This window comes from Lates calcarifer, linkage group LG3 (assembly GCF_001640805.2).
Source record: "Lates calcarifer isolate ASB-BC8 linkage group LG3, TLL_Latcal_v3, whole genome shotgun sequence".
Lineage (NCBI taxonomy): Eukaryota > Metazoa > Chordata > Actinopteri > Centropomidae > Lates > Lates calcarifer.
The window spans coordinates 7,415,827-7,440,309 of NC_066835.1; the positions used below are offsets into that span (position 1 = coordinate 7,415,827).

A 24,483-nucleotide genomic window follows, 5' to 3' on the forward strand; every position below is an offset into this window, starting at 1 on the left:
AACTCACTGCACTACAAAATTGGCAAAGAAACAAATAACACTGGTTAAGGATAGAATAGATGAGGTGAGCCAAAACAATGAAAGCAACAGTGCATAAAAATGCCCATTTTAAAAAGTCACTGAGTCATGTTTCGTTTTAAAGTTCATAAATGAGGTAGGACACAAACAAGGATGTCTTTTGGCCTAAGAAGTCACACTGGATAAATTGCTTTGTTTATGATATGACAAGGGTTGGGGATAAGAATTCATGCCCAAATTCTGACCTTATTTCTATAAAATATCTAAGTAAGTGAATGTCTTTAATGGTTGATGTTGGTGTTAAATAATCCGTATCCATCGCACCATGTCACCTGACACTTACTGAGGTTGTTTGTAACCACCAGAAAACTCTGAAAAGGCTTCTGGGCTTCACCGATGAGGTGAATGAAATCCTCTAATATCCTCATCAGCAAAGCGGCACCGGGAGCGACCTGTGGATGGAGGGATGAATAACAAAGATGAGCATTGATCATGATGTCATCAGAATCATAATCCATGGCAAACTTTCTATGAGGCATGTCTCACCCATTGCAACATTTTTATTCGTTTCATTATCTAGCCCACTGATTGTGTTCCAGGGTGGTAAATTGTAACCCACGTGGGATATAATATCATATTTGGATGCTTATTTATTGTGTCCAGATGGCAAGTAAACACACCTCAACTCAAGGGCATCAAGCTGGGTCACAAACAAAAACACACAAATGTGGAAAGACACGTACACGCACCTAGTATAATTAATAGGTAGCCACTATATTTGGTAAACAGGTGTGTTTTTATGATTGTAATAATGAAAAGTTGTATGCACACACAGTATTTAACGCACACACACACACACACACTTAGGACACTTGGTAGAGTAGTAGGTAGCCACTGTTATGGCATAGAGGTGTATAGAGGCACACATACAGCAACACACAAACACACACAGAAGACTTTACCTGGTGAGCGTCCTCCCATTTCTCTAGATTTTCCATGTCCAACATGTGACTGACTATCTGGAAGAATTTCTAGACACAAGATGATGCAGTTGTTAATGCAGCAGATCCATCACACAAAAGTGTTAGGCATTGTCCCCTATTATGTATCTACACTGAACCCACCAACCACTACTGCTGCGACAATTCTGCAATTTATTCTCTGTCAAGTTTAGTACAGTAGTCTTCTGTACATAGGCATATTGAAAAAAAGGTCTGTCAATTGACTGAGACAGGAGCAGTTTGCAGAGAAAAACATTGCTAAAAATCCCCTTTGAGGCAGCTGTAGTTCATTGTTATGCACATCCTCTACAGTAAAAAGCAGGGCTTCTACATTGAATAGATTTGCAGGTGTATCTGTGTGTGAGACTGTATTTTATCACTGCATCATTTTTTGGGATTTGAGAGGGTCTCAGTGGCTCTGCCTACCTGCACGTCGTCGGGAGCTGGGATGTAGGTTGCTCTTTTGAAGGTGTCCGTCACATTTCGCAGGATCTCCGTGGAAAAGAGAAGGTCGCCACTGTAGTAGCTCCTCCTCTGCAAGAGCTCCAGGAGACTCCTTACGATCTGAGACATGCCCTCCCCAGCCAGGGTCCTCTGACCCTTCGCGAGATGCTCTCGTAACTGCAATGTGTACAGAGGGAGAGAGAGAGATTGCCACATGACACTGAGAAAAGCTGAGGGTTTCACCACCACTGGGTACAGTCAAAGTGATTAAATGCGTACCCACTGGCACTTATTGTAGATAACTTCTTATTCTAAATATGTAGCTGGCAAAAATGTCAGAAACAGCAAGACCAAACAAACCAAAGATCATGTTTTTTTCCAAAGCAATCACAGGAATGTTTTGGATGGGAGCTGAGGGGGATGTTTCAAGACAGGAGTATATATGTATATGGTTGGATTTTTTTTTTTCTTTTTGTGCTTGTGCTTAAAATAGGCAAGCAAAAGGAGGCCTAGCAGCACTCTCAGGCAGAAATTGGTTTCTCATCACTTCAGAGAAAAAGATACAGAAAGCAACACTGTGTATGTGAAATGCAGAGAGGGGGGTAAAGAAAGGAGAGAGAGAGAGAGAGAGAGAGAGAGAGAGAGAGAGAGAGCCTGGAAGAGCAGAAGATAACAGCAATCACAGAAAATTAATTATTGACTCCTGGTGTTAATGAAAGGTTGGAACAGAAGCTAACAGTGCAATCAGCTCCGTCATGCACAATCCCTGACCCCCATCTCCATCCACCATCATCGAGAGATGGAAAAGGTTGAAGTTCACAGAGCAGGAAAACAGTCTGGCTGATGAACACATTCATTAGCTATGTTCATTAATTGATAAGTATGAGCACAAAGCTCTGGAAAAGCTAATTAGAGATACCGGCAAGCCTTGAGTAAAGAAACTCCTCTATTTTGAGTAAACTTTTTAAAAAAGAAAGTTGAGCAGAGGTACGCATTGGGGGGCGGGGGGGGATTGAGGCAGAGAATAGCTTTTGAAAACAAGCAGAGCCTTCACTCATAAACACACTAATGAGATAGACAAGTTAAATGAAGGTGAGTTAGAGGGTGATGCTGCAACTACCTGGCTCAAATAATGTAATCTAGAAGAATAAATGCTTTGTTTATGTTTGCTGAAGGTAATGGAAAGTATAATTTGTGGAAAGAGTTTCTGAGTTTGTGAGAACTGATTTGTCAAAAGGGAACTTACAGATAAATGTAAATATCTATATTCAAGTGAGACGCATCTGGCGAAGCTCGGAGGACCCCAGAAAGCAACTCCATTATTGTCCAGCATGCAACGACGACTAGCAGATCCTAAAGGAGATGAGAGAGACACAAACACATAATATGGAATTCAGCAAATTTAGAAGTGAAAACTGCCCAAGGACCTATCATTATCTACAGCGCTATTGGTGTCTGCACTGCAGGCTGTTGTGCTGTGCAACAGTATAACCTACAATAAAAATACTACTGCCACAAAACACAAAAATGTCTTGTTTGAATTCTGAAACCAAGAGGTGTATCCATTTACCATAAAGTCAGGGTAAAACACAGGGTGTCTGCTCAATGAATTTTAATAGATACATTACATTACAAATGTATTGCCGTCCCACTTATGAAAAAATTTAAACAAAGGTCAAGTCTGTTCATTTTTGGAGTAAAATATTTAAATATATGTAGGATTGTTACAGCCAAGTATTTCATTTATAGCAGTCTTTAGCAGCAAACACCTGCTGGCTGTTTTGACCTGACAGATAGGAGATAAACTACTGCCAATGTACTGTACTAGGACAAAACATTTTACATGGCCAAATAAATAATCACTTACTAAAATCTGGCTCTGCCTTTTAATTAGTAATAGACTGACATACACAAACTGTAAAGTTTATCTGTTAATTAAATTTGATGCATTGACTTATCTAGAATATAATGTTCTTTAAGATATAATGTTTCACTGGCAGGCCACCTGATTCAGACAGGCATGTTTTGATGTCTGAGCCAATGCCATAGATTGGAAGCTGTAGAAACACGCATTTATATTAGAGACATTCTGAACCACTTGTTCTTGGCTTAAGTTATAAAGAAGAAAGTGTCTAAAAAAATCAAGGTTTGTTCTTGTTTCTGCTTTTGGAAATTAAAAAGAATACATCTGACAGCCTGCTGTTTGAAAAACAGTTTAAATTAGCATTACAGTGATAATGAATACACAAATAAGGTTTGACTGCATACAAACAGGACATGTCAGCTGCGCTAATTAAGAAAAGATGCTGGATAATGCACGAGTTGAACATTTTATAATGACTGCCTCTGTATATCAAAGCTCAAAATAATACTTAGGCCCGGGCATTTTGATGAGCCTTATACAAATACACAAAATTCAGCACTTAAATCAATCCAAGTACCCATTTGCTCCAGGCATAGGAGCACTTAGAATTTTGAAACATAGGCAGTAATTAGTAACCCTGATTATAACTTAGTCTGTTCTACAATGTTTCAGAATCAGAATCAGAATCAGACTTTATTGCCAAGTAAGTTTGCACATACAAGGAATTTGTCTTGGTATATCGGTGCTAAAGGACAGTTATAGTAAAAGAAAAAAGTGAAAAGCAAGAACTATATTTACAAGGAACATAAATATATACACAAAGCGCATAAATATACATAATCAAAATGTACAGTGTAATGTGTAGAGTGCAAATGTTTGAAGGTGGCAGTGACTGTCCGGATGTGCGTTAATGTAACGCATAGATGTACATTAATGTAAAGTGTAGTAGCAGTTGGGGGGGTGGGGGTGTTTTCTGTGGTACTAAGGAGAGGATTACTGTGCTTTATTGCACTGTACTTTGTAGAAGTCACTTGATAGATAAACATTAATGCAGTGCATTAGGATTTTTATTATTTCTTACTGTAACTGAGTCATTCTTATGTTCCCCAAGCTCTATAAGGCACATAATAGCTCTGTATTTGCTTAAGGAGCTGTTGTGGGAACTGATCAAAGGGGTTAGTGCTTGGGTTAGGGTTTGGAGATTCTAAAGTTTGTTTTGAAGCCTTGTTCCAATTTAAAAAAGGATGATATTCATGACATATTTTATAAAAAATTTTACCCAAAGACAATAGGAGGGTAAATGTTAAATGTTAGAGAACACTTAACTGGGGAACAGTGGATGTTGGGAACTTAGATATGGTCCCACTGTAACTAGCTGCTATGCTACATACCAAGTGGTAACATACATTCATGGAGCTAACAACTCAGCCAACTCAGCTAGCTCAGCTAACTTGTGTATTTTAGGCTTGCTGGACATTTTCTGCTGTCTGCTTATGACTGGTTGGTATCACTGTTGTGTTGTGTAACATCATTATCATTGATCCAAAAAAATTGCTGGCTAATTATAATCACAAATTTACACAATCTGTGATTACAACATGCTATCACCTAACAGGAAAGCAATAAGCCTATGGAACACAATGCGACTGACCAGTGGCATTAGTTGGACATTTGTTGTAGACAGTTTCTCCAGCTGAGGCTCTCTTCCACGACATAGAGAGGAGGTGCTCATCTTTACATATCTCATGAGGAGCTGCAGAAGTAGGTGAGAAACACAGAGAAAACGTGAAGCACGGACCAGCAGGCTCGCAGGAAAAACAAAAATCACCACGCACACACTCCCACAGACACACACATAGCCAGAGAAAATAAAAAAGGGAGACAGAAAAGCACAAAAACAAGATTCAAATCAATGTTCTCCTGCAGCAGCTCCCAATCTTATTCCCTTGTACACTGCTCAGTGTGCTCTGTCAGTGTCACTGCCTCAGTACAGTATCTCATTCCCTCTTCATCTTACCCCCTCTCTTTATTCATCTGTTTTTCCCCCTCCCTCTCTTTCATAACCCTGATGAAAAAAAAAAAACTGGGGAGAGTGCTCTGAAGATATTCCGAGGGGGCAGACGAGTGTTGGCAGAGGCGATGCAGAGAGATGAAGGGGGACAGAGAGCAAAGAGAGAGACAGAGAGAGAGAGAGACAGCAGATAGAGAGAAAATATGATATGATGTTCCCCTACAAAGCCAACAGACAAGATCCTCGTCTTGTGGAAAAGAGACTTGAGAGCCACTCAAAACAACAGGGTCATGGTGGAGACTGCACTCAAACGTTTATCACTTGTAGCCCGTCAAAGCTCAATGCAAGCACATACTCATGTGGCATTTGGGCTTGAGCTGAAAATACACTTGCATATTCACATGCACACACGGCTTCAGTCAAGAGACATGCTTATTAAACCACACTGTTTCCTGCTGTGGCTGACACTCTGACAAATGGTACCAAGTGGGCCATTGAACATGTGCCCTCAACCAGGCAGAGAAACACAGAAAGAAATAAAGCAAGTGAGAGAAAAGGAGTGAGATTAGTGTGATATGAGAGATGGAGTGATATATAAATCTTTGGGCACCACTGGGCAAATTCCATGCTTTGATTTTTGTTGTCTTTCTATTCTTGATTTAGGACCTTATCTTACAGACCATTTCAATTTCTGGGACATTTTAGGCTGTTTTACAGATTTTCAACAATGTTCATGTCAGTGGACTTTGAGGTCTCATCCAAAAGCTTCAGCCTGTGTTTCTCGAAGTAGTTCATGGTGGATACTGAAGTCTACTTTAAATCATTGTCCTGTTGTGGAAACCATTTTCTTGTCTGACAGCAGGACATTTGAGACCAGAATTTGCTGATATTTGGTGGAATCCATTCTTCTCTCTCTGTGTAATGATTCCTGTGCCACTGGCTGCCACACAGCCTCAAAACAGAATGTTTCCATCCCTATGTTTAACAGTTGGCAAGGTGTTCTTTTCATCAAATGCTGCTCCCTTTTTCCTCTAAACACACCTTTGGTAATTGCAGCCAATGATCTCAATTTTAACTTGTTTCCAAAATGACTCTCGCTTATCCAGATGCTGCTTTTGAATATTTCATTGCTTTTAGTGAGGAGGTCGTAGGTAAGGTTGTTGTTTTCTGGTAGCTCTTCCATGTAGACCCTGTGCACCAACACTGCACAGTGGAACGGTTCACCAATGCTCCTGTGTTAGATAAACCTTCTTGCAGCTGCTTTGCAGTTATATGGGAGCTCTGCGTTGTCTTCCTGCCCAGCAGATGAGCAGTTTTATCTAAAAGTTTTCTTGGTCTCCCAGATCTTGTCTTGACCTTTTATAGCCCTTTGTAGACATCAATTAGATTTATTTTAGATCCTTAGTCAGTTACTTTAAAGGGCCATTGGTTGTTGAGTTTTACCACAAGGTCTGAGGAGTCAGAGAAGTTATCACCTCTGGAAATTTCATCAGCTGACAAATCCTAATCAAAATTCTTGACCTGCCTTACAAGTCCTAATGAGTCAGTTATGGTCTAATGAGTTAATGAAGTTCTGTGTGTTCTAGTGGTAGTCTTAAGTAGTAGGATGACAAAACCTTTGCACATGCCACTACTGTTTTTTTTTTTGTCTGTTCATGAAATTAAAATTAACAGAGCATTAACATTTAAAGGAGGACTCATTTTGATGACTTGCAGGGATAGTATTTACTTCTTTTGACTTCAAAAATCTACAAAATATATACTTTGTCCTGTGGTGCCGAAACTTTTGCATAGAACTGTATAAAAGAGAATTTGAGTAACTCACAGGTAAACAGCGAGGATAAAAAAAAAAAAGCACCACAAGACAAGGACATGTGAAATCAATGAAGAGATAAAGATGGATGGGTATGTGAATTGACAGGGAGACAGGCAGGAGGCAGATAAAAATGAGAAGAGTGCAGTTCTAAAATTGCGATGGAAGCCTTTGGCTGTGGTGCGAACCACTGGGAATCACTTCCATTCTGCCTGACAATTACTGTGCATGTGCAGATTGGGCACACACACGTACACACACACACACACACATTCCTTCTCTCTGTCAGGGACCAACTAGGGGAGGTATGCAGAGAAATGCAGCCACATAAAAAAAAGTCTGAGGCAAAAACTGTTTGTACAGACTTTTCAAGCATGAATAGTATATACATAAGCATATATACTGTAGTTCTCCCTCATTTACTCAGCTCACACACTCACACACACTAGAGTCACTGACCAGGGCACTTCTTCTCATTACAGGAGCGGACCTCCTCTCCTGAGCCATCACAGGGGTAGCCCTGTACACCAGTGCCCTCACACATCCTGAAGCGACGCTGCCAACCAGAGTCACATGTCTTGCTGCAGAGACTCCAGTGGTTCCAGCTGCCCCAGTTACCTCCACCTAGAACAGCAACACAGCACCACCAGTGATGATTAGGGAGAGGGAAGGAACAGTTAGATGGGACACAAGGTGAAAAAATGTGAGAGTTGTTGATGAACAATAAATTTAACTTACAACTCAAAGTCAGTTGCCTCTAAACTTTTTTAGAGTGGTGTGCAAATGAAGGTAATATGATCCCATTCTAGTACCCAGGCTCATTAAAACAAACTGTAGTATTTTCGTCCTGCGGGGCCCTGGACGAAACAGACTCGCAAGCCAAATTGGGTCCCAACCCACAAATTGCAAGCACGCGAAAGGCAAATCAGAAAAGACCATGTAGATGCCTTTAGATAATGCATGTTCCATGTTTGCATAATGGCGTTTGAGAGCATGTGAGTGTGAATACTAAGCATTCATTTGTACGCCTTACCGCTGCATGAGGGGTTGGTGCATTCTCTGCTCTCCTGATGGGGGCCCTTACATTCAGCCCAGCCATGCACTGATGCACTGCAGCGTCTCTGCCTCTGCTGGGTCCCTGTGTTACAAGTCACACTGCACCTCGACCACGGACCCCACTCCAACCACTGGCCCTCCACTGGACAGAAGGAAAGTGAGGGGAGTAGATAAAGAGAGACAGGGAAGTGGATGAAGTTGGAAAGATTTTAAGAGACATGGGGAAATAGGGAGAAATCGATTCAGATTTTTGAGGAGAAGGAAAGAGGATGTCAGAGAAAAGAGAGGTGCAGAGGAAGAAGAGAGACAGAGCAGAGAAAGTGAGTAGGCTTCAAGAAAACAGACTGGAGAATGAGTTAAGACGGCGAACAAACAAATTACAGGGGCTATTTGGTTTTCCATAAATAGCAACAAACAAACATAACACACTTCATGGTTCTATAGACATTTTAAATATTTCAATCTGTTATAAAATGGCTGATTACAATTCCTTTCATGCTTTGTTTTAAAGAGTTCATACAACGTACAGTCAGTTGGATTTTCATTCACATTGTTATTAGACAGGAACCATATTTCAACTCTTGACTGGTCTTTGTGCAGAAATAGATTTAAAAAAAAAAAAAGAGAGAAAAGATTTTCAGTATAATGCAGTACCAGTTGTCAGATGATGCATTGATACCAAACAATTTAACAAAAGTCTGATGACATGCACCGGTGTAATCAAAACCCCCACTATCCCCTTTAATAAGGGAGCGTTGCTAGAGTAATTGAGTTGTCACACAAAATACACAAAATGCAAAAAATTATGATAATCAAAAACAGTCAGATTAATCATTTATAGTTTGTGCCGTAAAATATTTCTGGTGTGTTATTAACTTCAAAGTTTGTGATAGGTGAGACAATTTTGAGAATGTGCGCCACAGAGAAGAACACAATGTTCCAGAATGGAAATGCTTGACTGCAAGTGAAGATCTGTGACAAATAAAATGTCAGCGAAAACTTCAACATTCCTGATGATAAAAAAATGTAACAAAAACTTAACAGAAGAACCAATTACTGACCTGTGGCCATATCCATTTATATTTCAGAATACTGCTGAATAAAGCAGTATTCTCAACATCATACTGATGAAATTGTTAGTTTTTGCCAAATTATGCCCAAATAATGTTCACAACCTTGTAGATTAAAAACTGGTTTGAATACAGAATCTGCCCTTTGACATCTTAGACAACATGCTAGCAAAAGCACACCTGTGTGCTTAATGGTCAATAAAAGCTTGATAATGCATCTGTATTACTTGTGTCCAACTGTTTTATTTCTCCAGTTGAAGGTAGTTTAGTTTGGTTTAGTTTACACATTAATAATTACCTGCACTGAATAGCTGATTGGTATTCTCAAATAAACTGTTTTCTCTACTACTCTCACAAAAACATATATTCATAGAGGTAATCCTTAAAAAAAAAGCAACAATCCAAAGCATCCCTTACAGCAGGGTAATTTATGCTGAAAAAAGTCCAACTCCTGTGTTGCATGCAATTGGATTACTAATATGGACTTCAGCTATGCTTTGAATTGTTTTTGCTTGTCATATGTGAACTCTCACAAATTCAATTTGATTGATGACAATACATTTGTCCCTGAAATGTACTTCAGTTTGTAGGCAGTGAAACAAGCTGTAAACACAACATTGACATACAATATTATCACCTTAGAAGTTGAGAAGGCTGACAGCTGCAAGGTCTGAGCAAGTAGCATACAGTGGGTTTATGAGAGCCTTGTTTTGCTGAAAACAGCTGCTCGCTACAGGTAACAAGGTTGATTAACCAAAAGGAGACTGAACCAAAACAGCAAAATTAGGGGCTCTAAAACCCAAAGAAAGAATTAAAAGACACTAAAACACAGCATGATGCTAAGAGGAGCTAATCTCGAAAACAATTCTCTGTGTGATCATCACTATAAATGACAGCTTTCACATTACATTTGATCCAATGTTGATGTAAAAATACTGACTACTGAATCTTGAAATTTTAATTAGAACTAATAGAATATGGCTGAAAAGAAATCTGATTGCCTTTATAGTTATAACCACAATATTAGTTTTACATATATGTGGAATAATTAAACTTTGGTCAATGCTAACAAAACATCCTAACAGCCTATAATGAAATTTACCTGACAGAGAAGCTGTCTTCAACTACTGCAGTTGAACTTGATGCCACAAACCTAGCTATTGTGTGTGTGCTGTTGGACTGGACAGCAGCCTGTCGTTTGTCTCTGTATTAACAAGAATAGCAATTCAAAGTGAGAACTGTTCTTGTTTCGGGCTCAGAATGATACATTGAGGCCCACAGTCTACACACAAAGGGGCTTTAAGCAGCAGAGAAAGTGAAATACAGTGCTGTAAATGTATTTGTCTAGTTCTCCCAAGTGGGAAGGCATTGCCAACTCTCCTTGGTAATGTGGTCAATCACGCTGTGTGTGACGCATACACTGTTTCAACTATCTGGGGCTAACACTGTGTTGGAAATGACGGCTAGAATTTAGATGTGAACATGTCATTTCCCAGGCATAATCCTGTGTAATTAAAGAGCTAAATCTGAAAAATGCATTTAAAGGACAAGCAAACCAGAAACAAATCATTTTTAGACTCTTATCTTCCTGTCATTGTAGAAACACATAAACGCGTAACACATAAACAGTGCGTGTGTAAAAAAGAGAATGCATTTCCAGCTAAATCTGTAAGGCCAAAACTGCACAAAAACTGGTTTCAATCACTAGCAGGAACAACACTGTTTCTATGTGAGGCAAGCTACACTACATTTATGGAAAAACAGTTCCCAGCAGGGCCAGAAAAAGTAGTGGGTCAACAAACAAACATATAAATAGCATATTTACATTGACTGTAATAAAGTAGGAGAACAGCATGGCAGCTCTCTGGTAGAGCTGTTATCTTGTCAAAGCCACAAAGTATCAATTTGACTGTAATTAAGATGTCACCATTAATCCCTCCATATGCTCAGTTATGAAGTGACTATTTATATTTTGAGGAAAAATGTAGGTGTCAGGGAACTTAAAGGCAATTTCCAGCTCTCTGCCTACACACTGAGGGCCTTTTTAGTTCTTGACATTAGCACTAAAAAGTCTGATATGATCAAATTAATTATTCATGTATGACATTTCTCCTGCTTTTACTCTTAGCCTGTTGACTGTCTTGCTGTGATGCCACAGCTGTCATATTAACCTTTTCAGGCCTGCCTACATACGTGTATGTTGAAGTGTTGAAATGTGTAGAGAGGTAAGAAATTACTGTATTTTAAGAGACCAACTTAATCAAATGTAAATTTACACTGGTGTGGCATACTGAAATATAGATTGCATAGAATTTGTTGTATGGCAGAGTATATAGTCTACAGAGTATTTGCAATGATATAAAATCTCTGAGGCACATACACAAGCATGCACCAGCACACACAAATACACAGACGCACACATATGGACGAGATCCATCAAAGCTCTATTCTCTATGCATGGACGTTTCTGGCAAAAGGCCTGTGCTGGTATTCATTATTTCAAAGGACCATTGCCTTTGAACTCCCAAAAGCACGCAGTCTGTTGTGATAGATTCACACACACACATACACAAACACATAAACCGAATGAAAACACACAAACACAGATTTCCTTAAGGCCCTTGAAGGAAGAGCCTACCCTTTCTTTCAGAAAACCCTCTCTTTCCATCACTGTTCCCAAAACAGCATGGCAAAACATCCCAGGGGCGATACTTTAGATTAAGACGTCTCCCTATTCCTCCTTTCTTGAGACATAACTTTGCAGCCCCCTTTTCTGGCAATTGGGACAGTTTTGTTTTATTTAAATATTAACCTTATAAAACCCTACTTTAAAAAAGTCAGTGGGGGGGTGACGACACAAAAAGGCTCCCAGACAGACTCCTGCAGGATTCACATGATGTAAAGGCCATGCGCATCCACAGTCCAGAGGAAAATGATACTTTGCCTTAGCAATAATAAATAAAAAGCACTTACCCTGTGATAATTGCCCAGGCTGTGAGTGATTACGTACTATACAATCACACACACTCAGACTGGAATCAATTCAGGAAAAAAAAGGTTATTATTCAGAAAGCAGCCAACAGTGTTGTCACAAACTGTCCTGTGTTTTAGTGTCTGTGTGTCCATTAATGCCATTATTCCAACGTTGTACAGAAACCATTTATATTCTGCCAACAGAGAAAGCAATTAAATCACTGAAATGAATATTCCTTTTTAATGTCAATGCTTTCAAAGTAAGTGGTTTTCTAAAGGGACCCTTGAAATACTAAATTCAAATTGCACAGAGTCGATGCATATGCCTAAAGTACACTCATATTTATACGTCCTAAAATGCCAAATGCATTTCTTTAGTGTCAGAGTTAGTGCATCTTAGTATTTACATGTCTGTAGACAATGAGGCCTCTGTCTAGTAAGCTGCTCTGTGATAAGCTACAGTCATTGTTGGTCAAACCTACCCCTCTGAGTCTGCTCCACTGAGACTTTATATCAATCACTGGTCACTCCTATTCCACTCCAATGGCAGCCTGATAAAGATGTTTCAGCTGGACAGTCTGAGCTAGATTGGAATAAAGTCCTGAGGTACCCTCGACATAGGAATTAGATGGGGCTGCACCAGTGACTTATTGCTGCTCTTGACAAGGTATGGACCTAATAGGTAATCTAAGAGACAATACTGAAGAGCTGCATTGCAGGATTGCTCACCAATCTAAATCAAGCCAACCATGGAAGAAGCATAGAAGTCCAACCTATAGGCTTTGCTAGGCAATGATCCTACAGGATGGCTGAGTGAGAGTTTGAAAAGTGGGCATGAATCACATGGCTGACCACAGATGAACATGGAACTGAAAACTCTAGAAGTGAGGATACAGAAGATAAAGCAATGAGCAAGAGCAGGCAGGAAAGATGGCAGTTCTGCTGCATTCACACCATGACAGCAGAACGGGAAGAACTGTACAAAAGCTGCCAACATTCCAAATTAGAAGTGTTCCTGCATCAGCCTAAGTGGGTTACTCCCAATACTATCCTTTGTCATCAAACAGGATAAACAGAAATTAGGCCTAAATTAGTTATTTGCATTGTTATATGTGCTACATTTGTTGCAGTTCATTAACAAATGAAACCAGGTACAAGAACACAATGTAGAGCTCCTTTGTACAATATTAGAGAAAACGAACAGCTGTGTTAATCACCAGTTATTACAAAGGTCATCCTAAGGGGGACATGAATGCCTGAAACAATCTGTATGCATACAGTGGTCGTCAAGATAATTCACTTAAAACCACATGGTGGTGCTAGACGAAGAGTCAGGGGATCACCAAAGTTATTCCGATTCATCCTCTGGGGACCACGAATGCCAATACAGAGGTTTACGGCAATGCACGCAATAATTGTTGAGATATTTCAGCCTGGGCCAAAGTGGTCGACTGACTGACATTGCCATCTATAGAACCACACTTTACTGGTGTTGAAGAGCTTGTCCTCACATTAAATCAGTCAACAGTGATTTAACTAGCTGAACTGATTCTATTGGTCATGCTTGAATATTGAATTTTAATAGGATGTCATTGCCAATTATTATGGCTTTGCAGCCATTTTTGCATCAACTGGTTTATTGACACTTTGTAGTTCTGTTTGCCAAATGTAAGGTATTATAGCTGTCAGAAATTATAAATATCTTCGATTTAGAATTATTGAGGGAACATTAGTAGTTTTTCTTACTCAGCTTCAGCTTGCAATTATGGTCTGCATGCTATGTTGTGAAAGCAGCATTTCATCGCAGTTTAACAGAGGAGTGATATTTGGTCAGTACAGGAGCTATAATGGAAGAACACAAAATATGATTGCACATGCATATAAATCAACAGCTGTGACAGTAACTCATTTGTCTTTGATTTCTGTGACTTGTATTAAACAAGAATACAGAGTCATGCTCGAATAGGCAGAGAGGAAAAGAAAGAGAGACTGGGTGTATCATGTAAATGGGGATGGTACTAACCAGGACACACTGCTATGTTGCAGAGTTTGGTCTGAATCTCGGGCCGTCCGCAAGCCAAGGCCCCGCCTCCGTTCACACACTTCCTGGATCGCGTCCTGGAGCCCCGCCCACAGGTCACAGAGCACAGACTCCATGACGACCACTCCTCCCACAGCCCATGCACTGCAAACGCCCACAAACACAACACACAAACAAACAACATGGGGATGAGGAATGAGGGAAGGAGGGAGGGAGGGAAGGGGTGGAGCATCCAATTGCAGGCAAGAGGGTTAGAGAATGAGAGAAACATGAGATATTAAATGAGTATGAGCACATTCTTGAAAAAACATAAAGGAGATGCACTTCTGACCTCCAGAAAACATTCCAGTTACAATGGAATAGAAACACTGAGAATGAAGCTGCACTTATATGTTATTACATGAAAGAAAATGGAGGTTAGGAATGGACACTCTTGCATTTGAAGTCATGCAGCTCACATCATGACAAGGAAATGAATGTGGTAAGTTTGCTTCTAACATAGTTAAAGCTTTCATTTATTATATACAATGAACCAAAGGATCCAAAGACTCCATTGACTTCAAACACTTAAAACACCAATTAAAACATTGAAAAAAACCCTCTCTTTTCCCCCTCTTTCTTTCTCTGTCTTTCCTCATTTATTGCAGATCCCATCCAATTTCAGCAAAAGATGAAGTCGAAATGAACCAAAATAGCATCAATGAACAATGGACTTTGCAGATGATGAACGTGACTTAACGACTGTTTCTTTGCTGAGCGCTAGTTCTTTCAGCAACATGCCTACTTTACCTGTGTTGCACAACACTGGCAGAATGTGCTATGTAAGAGGAGACACACACACATATGCACACGCACATACACAAAGATAATTGCCAAAATCACTTGGAGGTCTCTGACCTGGGATTAGAGCAAAAGAGTATCCAAAAGAAATTTTCAACAAGACACTCCCAAGATAGGAAAAGATGAATGACAGGATTGGTTAACGAGGCAATAAAAGGCAATGAAAAAAAGATGACAAAAAAGGAGGATATTATAAGCAAATTTGAAAGAAAAGGAAAAGATTTCATAAAGTTTGAAAGAATTTGGAATGAAAAACAGAGGCCAAGAAAAGAAAGAGGTTATTTTGAAATGTTCAGCGAGAGACCAGAGGAGATTAAACTATGTTGAAAAGAGATGGAAGAAAGAGAGAGAAACAGATTTGGACAGATACTGGAAGAGAGATAGAAAGCAAGAAACAGAGAGAGGGAGGGACAGCGGGACAGAGAGAGAGAAAGTTAGAGACAGCAGGATGAAGATTGCTGGTCCTGTGTTGAGCAAAGCTAAATAAATCATGGCGATAAATAATTAAGTCTACTCTGTGAAGGAAGGCTCAGAGGAGCAGGAGAAGGAGGCTGAGAGAGAGTTAGAAGACGATGGTATTAAAAAGTGAGGTGATATGAAGAGCTGGTGATAGTGAGATATCCTTAAATTCAGCTAAACATGGCATCAATGTGTCTTTAAGCTGCTGTACAAATTGACTGTATGTTGCAAGAATGGCAGAAAGAAAAAGTCATCGGGGCTGTATCCAATGATGAGCATTTGTGTTGCTTTTTGTTTTCCTTTAATGAAATGCCTTTTCAAGTAAGCTCATTTCTGGGTCTTGCTGAACTGGAGCCAGTTGTACAGGCTGCTCCCTAAGTTCAAACTTAGCCTAGTTGTAACAAATTTACATTTCACATAATTTAAATGGTATTGCACCATACAGTTTTACAATTCTACAATTCAGTTAATCGTTCTTACGTAGACATTAGTTGTTACAAAACATTTACACATACTGTCAGATACGGCTGCAGCGTAGCTAACAGAGGCAACTGACGAAGCTTATATTAGCATACAAATATAATATAGTGGATCTGAAAGGATACTTGATACAGTTAAATAAATAAAATGCCCCCCCCCCGCCCAAAAAAAAACCAAAACACACACGCACTACACCTCAAGTTACAAAAGCAAACAGTTTCTACTAGATGTTTAAAGAGCTCTCCTTGCCTACTGCATATCTGTTGCCGCAATACTTGCAGCTAAAGCATCAACTACTGTAAGGTTTCCCTAGCATTGTTAAGCCTTAACTAGCTAATATGTTTAATAGCGCAAACTGATTTAACAAATCACCAGCTGGTATTTGCATGTAGTGCTAACAGGCAGAGGCGACTACAGGCTTAGTGTTGGATTACAGTATCAGACTACAGTTGAAACCCAATACTGATCTTTAACTATTATTGGGGTTGACATTCATTAAAAATAATCAGTGCCACTTAAATGCAATTAATTAATTGTAATTTAGTGTAGTGATTAAGCTGTGTCTGTGAAGCAGTTGTTACTGATGTGAAAAGTGGTATTTTGATGCAGCTAATGGCTGATGCAGGGAGCTGAAGTATGTCAGCCTAAATATTTTGGCATCAAACTTGAAACAAGACTTATTTCCAAAATAATAAATTGAATAAATCATGGTAATAATAAAATATAACTGGCATGCTCAAAGTGAAGGCATATTTCTTGGGGGTATCTCATTCCAAATTGAAAAACCTTCTCAGGAGACGGAGGCAAACAGACTCCACAATAATACAATAACAAGCAGAGAAAGGCTAAAAGAAAAAAATACAATTCAGTCAGGGTTCTGTTATTTAGCTTCTTTTTTTTTTTTTTTTTTTTTTTTTTTTTTTTTTTTTTTTACAATAACACTACAGAATTGCTTGTACGACATTACTTATTCATCCAAATCGAATCTCCATCTCTCAAACTCAGTACAAGTGTATCTGAAGTCTGACTGCGCAAAGCCAATCAATTAGCCTATGAAATCAAGCTCGAAGCAGGTTTGGGACTAAGACACATTAAAAGGAGAAAATATCAGTTGGAGATGGGAACAAGATACAGGAGTAGATAAGCAAATCAAAGAAGAAAAAATATGACAAAAATGTCTCCAGATAATGGAATTAGAGTGTATTACACCACGTATTGGTGTCCAGGTAAATATTGGAAATCAGGGGATATTTTCAGTCATAAATAAAGCAGCACAGGGCAATTATATCAAACATACTGTCTGCGTTGACAGCAACAACTACATTAACATAATGCAGCAAGTCTTTTAGTTCAGCTATGCACATTAAAAAGGAGTTTATTGCCATCAGGGCTGCAGTCACAGAGGGAGGTGGAAAAGAACATGTTTACAGCACCAAGCACAGAAAAAACTGATCAGTGCTGATCAAACAATCAAGTGACAGATCTGTGTCTCGCAACACCCGGTCACAAACTCGAGTTCATGAACTCCAGATTTTCATCTTTGTGAAAGGAAAAAGAAATGAGCAGAAGAAGTGCATAGACTCACACTGGCCTGTGTTTCTGATGCAAATGCAAGTAAGCTCAGACAAGAGACGATAAAACATTCATGCTAACCCCTCTTTATTTTAACATTTGCATACACACACACTTACTATAGCAGAGCACACAACCAGAATAAGGTTGCTTTATATGTAATGAGGATGTGTGACTTCTAAACATGCATCATTTTATGCAATTATTAAATACACTTATATATAATGATGTGTGCCTCATATTGATCCTAAGGATTAACATCATTACCAGCAATTTCATCTGAGGTCATAGCACAGCTTGGCTGCATTATTTAAAAATATGCATGAGTGTGTGTGCATGTGTGTGTGTGTATGTGTGTGCGTAACATTGAGTGTTTGCCATCTGCCATGAGTTCATGACTGTATCCTTGCATGCCCCTTCCACCACTTGCTTGACTGATTGCTGGAAGTGTGGTGTTGAAGCATTTGACTGTGCACTGACCTGGACATACTGTATTCATAATGCACCATTGTTCGACTCCATGTTTTAAATGTCACTGAATCTATGGCAAATGAGCAGAAGTTAAATAGAACAGAAATAGGGGTACTACTTCACTTTACGTGCTTTGGGGCATGAAAGCCTCATACTTCAACGCATACCCCCGCCCCCCCCAAAAAAAGTTAATTTGCTGGACCAATTACCGCCTTGTTTGCTTTGTCAAGAGCTAGACCATTACTTAAAATTGATTATCTGTATCACCTTAATTTAGGAGTTTTAACCATGGAAAATACGAGGAGAAAAAAATGTCCATTTTCACTTCATTGGCTTTCTGTCCAAGCTACTTTTCTTTGATGTTCCCTAACTCGTGCAGACTCTCTTTCACACACATACACACACACACACACGCACGCGACACACACACACACACACACACACACACACACACACACACAAAGAGATGCCCAGAGACATATCCACCCACACTCACGCTCACAACACACCCATACTTCTAAGTCTTAACTTATTCACAAACACAAATAAATAGTGAAAAACAGAGTAAAAAATTCTGGCAAACCCATCTACAGTATTAAATTAAGTATGCAGACTGCACTCTCTCCACCTCAGAGCACTCTGGGAGAAACTGTGAGTGTGCGTGTGTACCTTGTATATTTGTGGTTGTGAGTAAAAGCATATGAAACAGAATAGAGAATGTTGGTTAAATATATTTCACTTGCAGATCTTTCAAATCAGTACGTTGGTGTGACTGGTAGTCACATTCTGAACGGCAGCTCTAAACTGTGAAGCTGTGTATACTCAGATTTTTCTAAAAGAGTGAAACTTGAGTTTCATTTAGTTTTTTTAGTAGTTGAAATTGTTATTTTACTGACTGAATAAAAAGTCCAAATACACTGTTTGTGTGTCTGCCTGTGTATTTGTCTATAACTCCCCATAAGACCAGGCATAGACAGGGCTAGAATCCAGTTGTAAAAAGATTAACAAATCAAACAAGCATGTAGATTATACCCCAAATTAAGTCCAAAGAAGAAGAAAAAGAGGAAAAAGAAGACAACGAAGAAGAAGAAAAAGAAAATCTATATGTATTTTTTTTTTAAAAAGTCAATCACATCAAGTTCATCAAACACTTTTATGCATCTTTGCTACCGCCCCCACATCCCCAGTCTACTTGAATTTGGTGTGATCCCATTCAGGCAGTCCCTGGAGTACCCCTACACCCCTACAGAACCACGTCAGAAAACATCAGAGGAGTGGGGAAAAAATGAAATAATAAACGAAACATAACACAGCAACCAATATCCCATCAAAGGAGCGGCTGAGGATATTAATATCGACACAGAATGGAAAATGAGGCACTTAGACATACAAATCGTGTTGGTGCATTTGCATAAAAACAAGATTAGCATATGCACCGACAGGGAAGGAAAATGTTCCTCTTGCTTCTCTTGTATATTTCTTTCTTTTCTTTTTTTAGGATGTAGGGGGTGTTTCAGATGCATCAGCAAATACTGAAACATTGACTGACTTATAACTCAAATGTACGTATGCTAAAAATGTACATATATAGTATATGGAAAACTTCAAGAACTATCAGACAGATGTACAGAAAATGCAAATCAAACATTGTAATTATGTGACACAATTACTGTGCATACTAAATTGCACTTGAAATAACTAATGACACTTAAACGCCCATTAAATAACAAAGGACAAAGCCAAAATAACACCTACACCGTGCTGAGACACGCAAACAATAACAAACCACACAGAAACATCACCGACACATATAAATATTGTACATGTGGATACACAGCTACTTTGAGTATACACATATACAAACACTGTGAGAACACACACAATATGTGGCACTAAAAAAATTAATGAGCACAACATCACATCACACACATAAAGGTTTAGTCTAGTTGGAATGAATGTACATATGTAGAAATTACTGCACTGTAAAAGTCTGTGGTAAATGTGAGGTCTAGCCTTGTCCGGGACTGTCTCATTCACTGCGTGGATAGAAATAACTTTAAGGATGAGGACTAATTGGTTGGTTTAGCAAATATATGTCTGGATAACCACCCTTCCTGCGTTAAAGAGCAACACACAGCCGCTTCCCCTGCGCTTTTCTCTATGAGCTTCCTGAATGCAGTGATGTGAAGTCCAGCTCTGTGAATTTGATTCAGAGTCCTAACATCCATTCAAATAACAAACAGAATTTACTTCAGGTATTCTACAGAAGATAGGTGCTAAATAGCATAAAGAACACAGCATTAAGAGTTAGTGCAAGTGTAGTTCAATGGCGCCTCTAGCCATTTCCTGAGAACATAAAGGCTAAGCCTTGTGTCCTTTTCCTGTGCACTGAAATGTGCACAAAATATGATTCAGTAAGAGCCTACTCAAGCTTGTTATACAATGTCCTTATCCACCAACCCTTAAGCAACTAGTTGAGGCCAGGTCCAATAACAGAACTCTGCGGGCTTACCAGCAGTTACACTGACATTTAGACAGTAGTGGCCCCAGTTTTGCTTAGAGTTATGTGTCCCCATTGAAGTAATGGTCCTTGATTTTTCATTTAACAGTATGTCCTTAAACACATCCTAGCCTAAAGACTGCCCCACTGTCTGCCACCTCAAATGAATGCTCCTGTCTCCATTCTTGTGAAGGCTGTAATGCCAGAGCCTTGATCTGAAGAAGTTCTTCTGACCAAAATGTCTCCACACACTCCCAAACTTCTGCACTTGTGGGAATAAAACAGAAAAATGGCTTTGCTACTTTAGCCAAGTCCATACCCTACAGACCACAGATATGAACAGAATTACCAGAGAATTACATTCAACAATTCATATCAATATATTTGAATAATGCAATTGATGTTAGCCACTTTCAAACAGTGGCCTCAGATCTTTTAAGTAAAGTCAACTTGTACAAGTTCACAGTTTAGCAGTGGATTAGGGGAAGGACAGCAGCCAGGCAGGAGAGAGCCGATGCAATACAAGATTTTACTTCCACTGCAATCAGGGCAATTAAACCAGAGCAGAACAGGCAGTACTTCACAGTTTCATCTAGTAAAGACCTACACTGCAATCAAACCAGAAGCAGAACTCACATTATTCAGAATGAGCTGTGCACAAGTTCCCTCAGTGACTTAATCTGGCTCGACTGTGGTGCTGGGGAAAAATGGATAAGATGCTCCTCTTTTTGCTGCTGCCTTTTTATAGAGAGCAGATAGGGTTGAATACACCCAGCGTGACTGGCAGAGCATGTTTATATACAAAAATTATATTTGATTGGTTAAATATATTTTGGAGCTGTCACTGCATCTTAAGAAAACCCAGTTTCTTTGCATTCGAAGCACAAGAGTGGCTGTGCTTCATTTTGAATGTTCTCCATGTTTATCACTGTCATGCGAACGCAGACTTTCTTTGTAAATTCAAATATCTTCAGAAGTGTGTCTGATAATTATGCTCTGGATCAGTTTTTTATCCATACTATCTGCACGGATCTACACAGACACTTATATAGATAAAGAACAGATGGGGAAACTTCTGAGCTGTGACAAGTGTAATAGACTCGATGACATCGAGCTCAGGTGTCATGTCGGACTCTCTGTGTTTCTCACTCTGCTCCTCTCTCAGTTGGCCAGCATTGTGAACTGAAATGACAAAATGTCATTCTCATTCTGAAGGATTTTTCTCCCTGCTGAAACATGCTTATGTTGTGTTTTGGCTGAGCAGATCGCACGTGATACGTGAGTGGCTATGTATGTGTATGTGTGTGTATACCGCCTACCTTCCTCAGTAGTGACAGAGTTTCACACATTCATTATTTTCTTCAGTTTTACAGCTTTCTTAACACATTGTAAAATGACCAGTAAATGCTCTATGGGTGAAGCTGGTGTTAAACAGGAAGCATGTGGTTTAAAGCTGCAGTTTGTTAATTTTAACATTTCCAAAACAAAACACAAAATAGAACTGAGGTATAAAGTATATTCACATGCTGCATATGTCTATTTTCTCAACAGTATAATCCCTACTTGGGGTCACAAAGGATGGGGGTATATCCAAGAACGTGCTGTGGGAAGACAGGCACCCTTGAGAGGTTAAAAAAAACCAAACACTTAAAGTCACAGCAAGTTCAGCCCCCTTGCTTCTCTAAGTGTAAACCGCATTACACATACAAACTTCACAAAGATGAAAACTGAACCCCCATCATTCTTGCTGTTAGAAAACAGCACTAACCACTGACTACAGGCAATTGAAAGGTTGTCCAACATACCTGAGCCTGTGATCCCAGTTTCCCCTGGACAGGAGGCGGTGTTGTTGCACATGCGTGTTTCCCTAAGGGCGCCGCTGCACAGTGTCCCATAGGGAGAAGAAACACATGATCGCGTCCTCACCTGCCAGCCTTGCCCGCATGTGAGCGAACATACGCTCCACTGTGACCATTCCTCTGCGGCAGGGTCACCTGAGGAACAAGGGAAGTGAGGGAAGAGAGGATAATTATTTAGACTTTCAATGATTCCACTTTTATATGGTGCTAATGTTTCCATGGAACACAGAAGGTCAAGAGGCAGGGCACTGTTGCCTAGCTCTTTGGCTTATGGCTCTGTCATGACCCTGCCTAGGCTCCAGGCTTTCCCCCCATCTCCTTGTTTTTTTCCTGTTTCCCCTTCCCCTGTGTTGTCTGTTTGTGGGTGTGGTGATCCTCCCTGTACCTCACCTGCTACACTCAACTGCTCCCCCTGAATGCATCAGCCAGTGCACCTACTCCTCATTATCCCATCAGGCCTTCAGTGATTAAAACCCCAGTTCTCACTCATTGCCGGATCATTCAGTCTACTTTTGTGGTACTACGCCAAGACCTTCTAGTTTTTCTTTTTCCTCCCTGTGAGATGCATTTGACTAACTGATCTCTCCTTCGCTCCAGGATCATTCCTTGCCTGCCTGCCAGCTGCTCATCTCAAGCCCAGCAACCTCCATCTATGGATTCACCACCTTTTCTTGCCTCTCATTCATCCTCCAGCAAAACTTTATCTGTTCTGCCTCAATTCATTTTTACAATAAATCCAGTTCAACTTGCCCACCAGAGTCTGTGTTCTGCTTTTGGGTACACTCTTTGGTTATCACAGGCTCATAGCAGAATGTGAATTGTTTTGTAAGATGTTTAGCTGTTTATATTGAGTAACTGTTCTAAATGTGTTTCTGTCAAAGACACAGCAAAGATGCGTACGGTATGCCTCCTGTATGACAAGTCTTTTTCAGTACATTTTCAGCTCTAATTTTCCCAGAACTGAAAGCATCAAAACAGGTTTGCTTTATTGACTACTTTTAGCAATTCTCAGTTTTTCTCAGGTTTTTATTTACTGAAACAAAATGAACATTTCCCTCAGATTGACAGTGACACCACTGAAATATTACACCAGTTAAGTTATCATTTGTAGGATATTAGACAGCTTTGCTTTTGTATTTCCGTAGTAGATTTTCATAGTGTGTCATTCTCACATGGTCTGGCCTGAAGCTGTGGCCCAGTGTATAATAAGTAAATTGACGTGAATAACGTGAATAAACCTTGACTGAATATTCATGAGGATGACGATCATGTTAGAGGGATGTGTTTTAAGGTGGTAATCAAGGATATTAATACTCATGGCATTATGGTAACACACATGATCTTACTGCTAAAGGGCTTTTGCTTCAAGAGCCTGTGTGTGTGTGTGTGTGTGTGTGTGTGTCTTCTTAGAGTCTGCATTTATGTGTATTTAAGCAGCCATCCAAGATTTGGTGTTCAGACATTATCGTGGGTGATTTTGCGCTCTCCAGGCAGCTGTGGAGACTGCCTCATTGTTCCCTCTGAGTTACGCCCTTGAAAAGTGAAAATTATGAGTTAAGTCATTCTTGTTCTCTCTTCCTAAATTGTTTATGAGCGCCGTGTCCTTTGATGGAGGCGTCATCACATGGCAAAGAAGGAAATCAAATTAATTGCATGTCCGTTAATCGCATTACATCTTCATTAACATGCCGTGAGTCAGGGCTTAAGCTCATCACACATGCCTGGAGGAATGGAAGAATGGGGAGAAGCAAAGAGGGGGTGGGGGTGGGGGGACAGAGGAGAAGGACAAGAGAGAGCCAGGGGTTTCCCTCGAGGTTGGGACTCCCTCCTCCGCACAGTAGCAGCAGTGAGGATTGAAATGTGTGTGTCTGTATGTGTGTATGTATGCATATGTAAGCAAGCTGAATTTAGTGTATGACCTATTCCACTGCAGCTGAAGCAGTCAACATTTAATGTCATGTATGTTTTAAGGCAGATTTGTCTGCATATATAATGTGACATTCTTTATGTG

At 39.8% G+C, this 24,483-nt stretch overlaps 1 protein-coding gene across 6 annotated transcripts in view; it reads right to left on the reverse strand.

Moving 5' to 3' along the window:
• The window catches only part of adgrb2 (adhesion G protein-coupled receptor B2), a 202,170-nt gene that overhangs the window by 80,581 nt on the left and 97,106 nt on the right, over window positions 1-24,483 (reverse strand). For 5 of the 6 annotated variants that reach the window (XM_051065750.1, XM_051065748.1, XM_051065749.1 and 2 more), the window contains exons 4-11: window positions 22,419-22,607; window positions 8,185-8,349; window positions 7,611-7,775; window positions 4,979-5,080; window positions 2,710-2,816; window positions 1,446-1,640; window positions 981-1,049; window positions 362-470 (exon numbers count right to left, since the gene is read on the reverse strand). In XM_051065750.1, the coding sequence (XP_050921707.1) occupies window positions 362-470; window positions 981-1,049; window positions 1,446-1,640; window positions 2,710-2,816; window positions 4,979-5,080; window positions 7,611-7,775; window positions 8,185-8,349; window positions 22,419-22,607 (1,101 nt within the window). Of the gene's footprint in view, window positions 1-361; window positions 471-980; window positions 1,050-1,445; window positions 1,641-2,709; window positions 2,817-4,978; window positions 5,081-7,610; window positions 7,776-8,184; window positions 8,350-14,273; window positions 14,762-22,418; window positions 22,608-24,483 lie in introns of those variants that run through there. The other variant, XM_051065752.1, reaches the window with a different exon arrangement.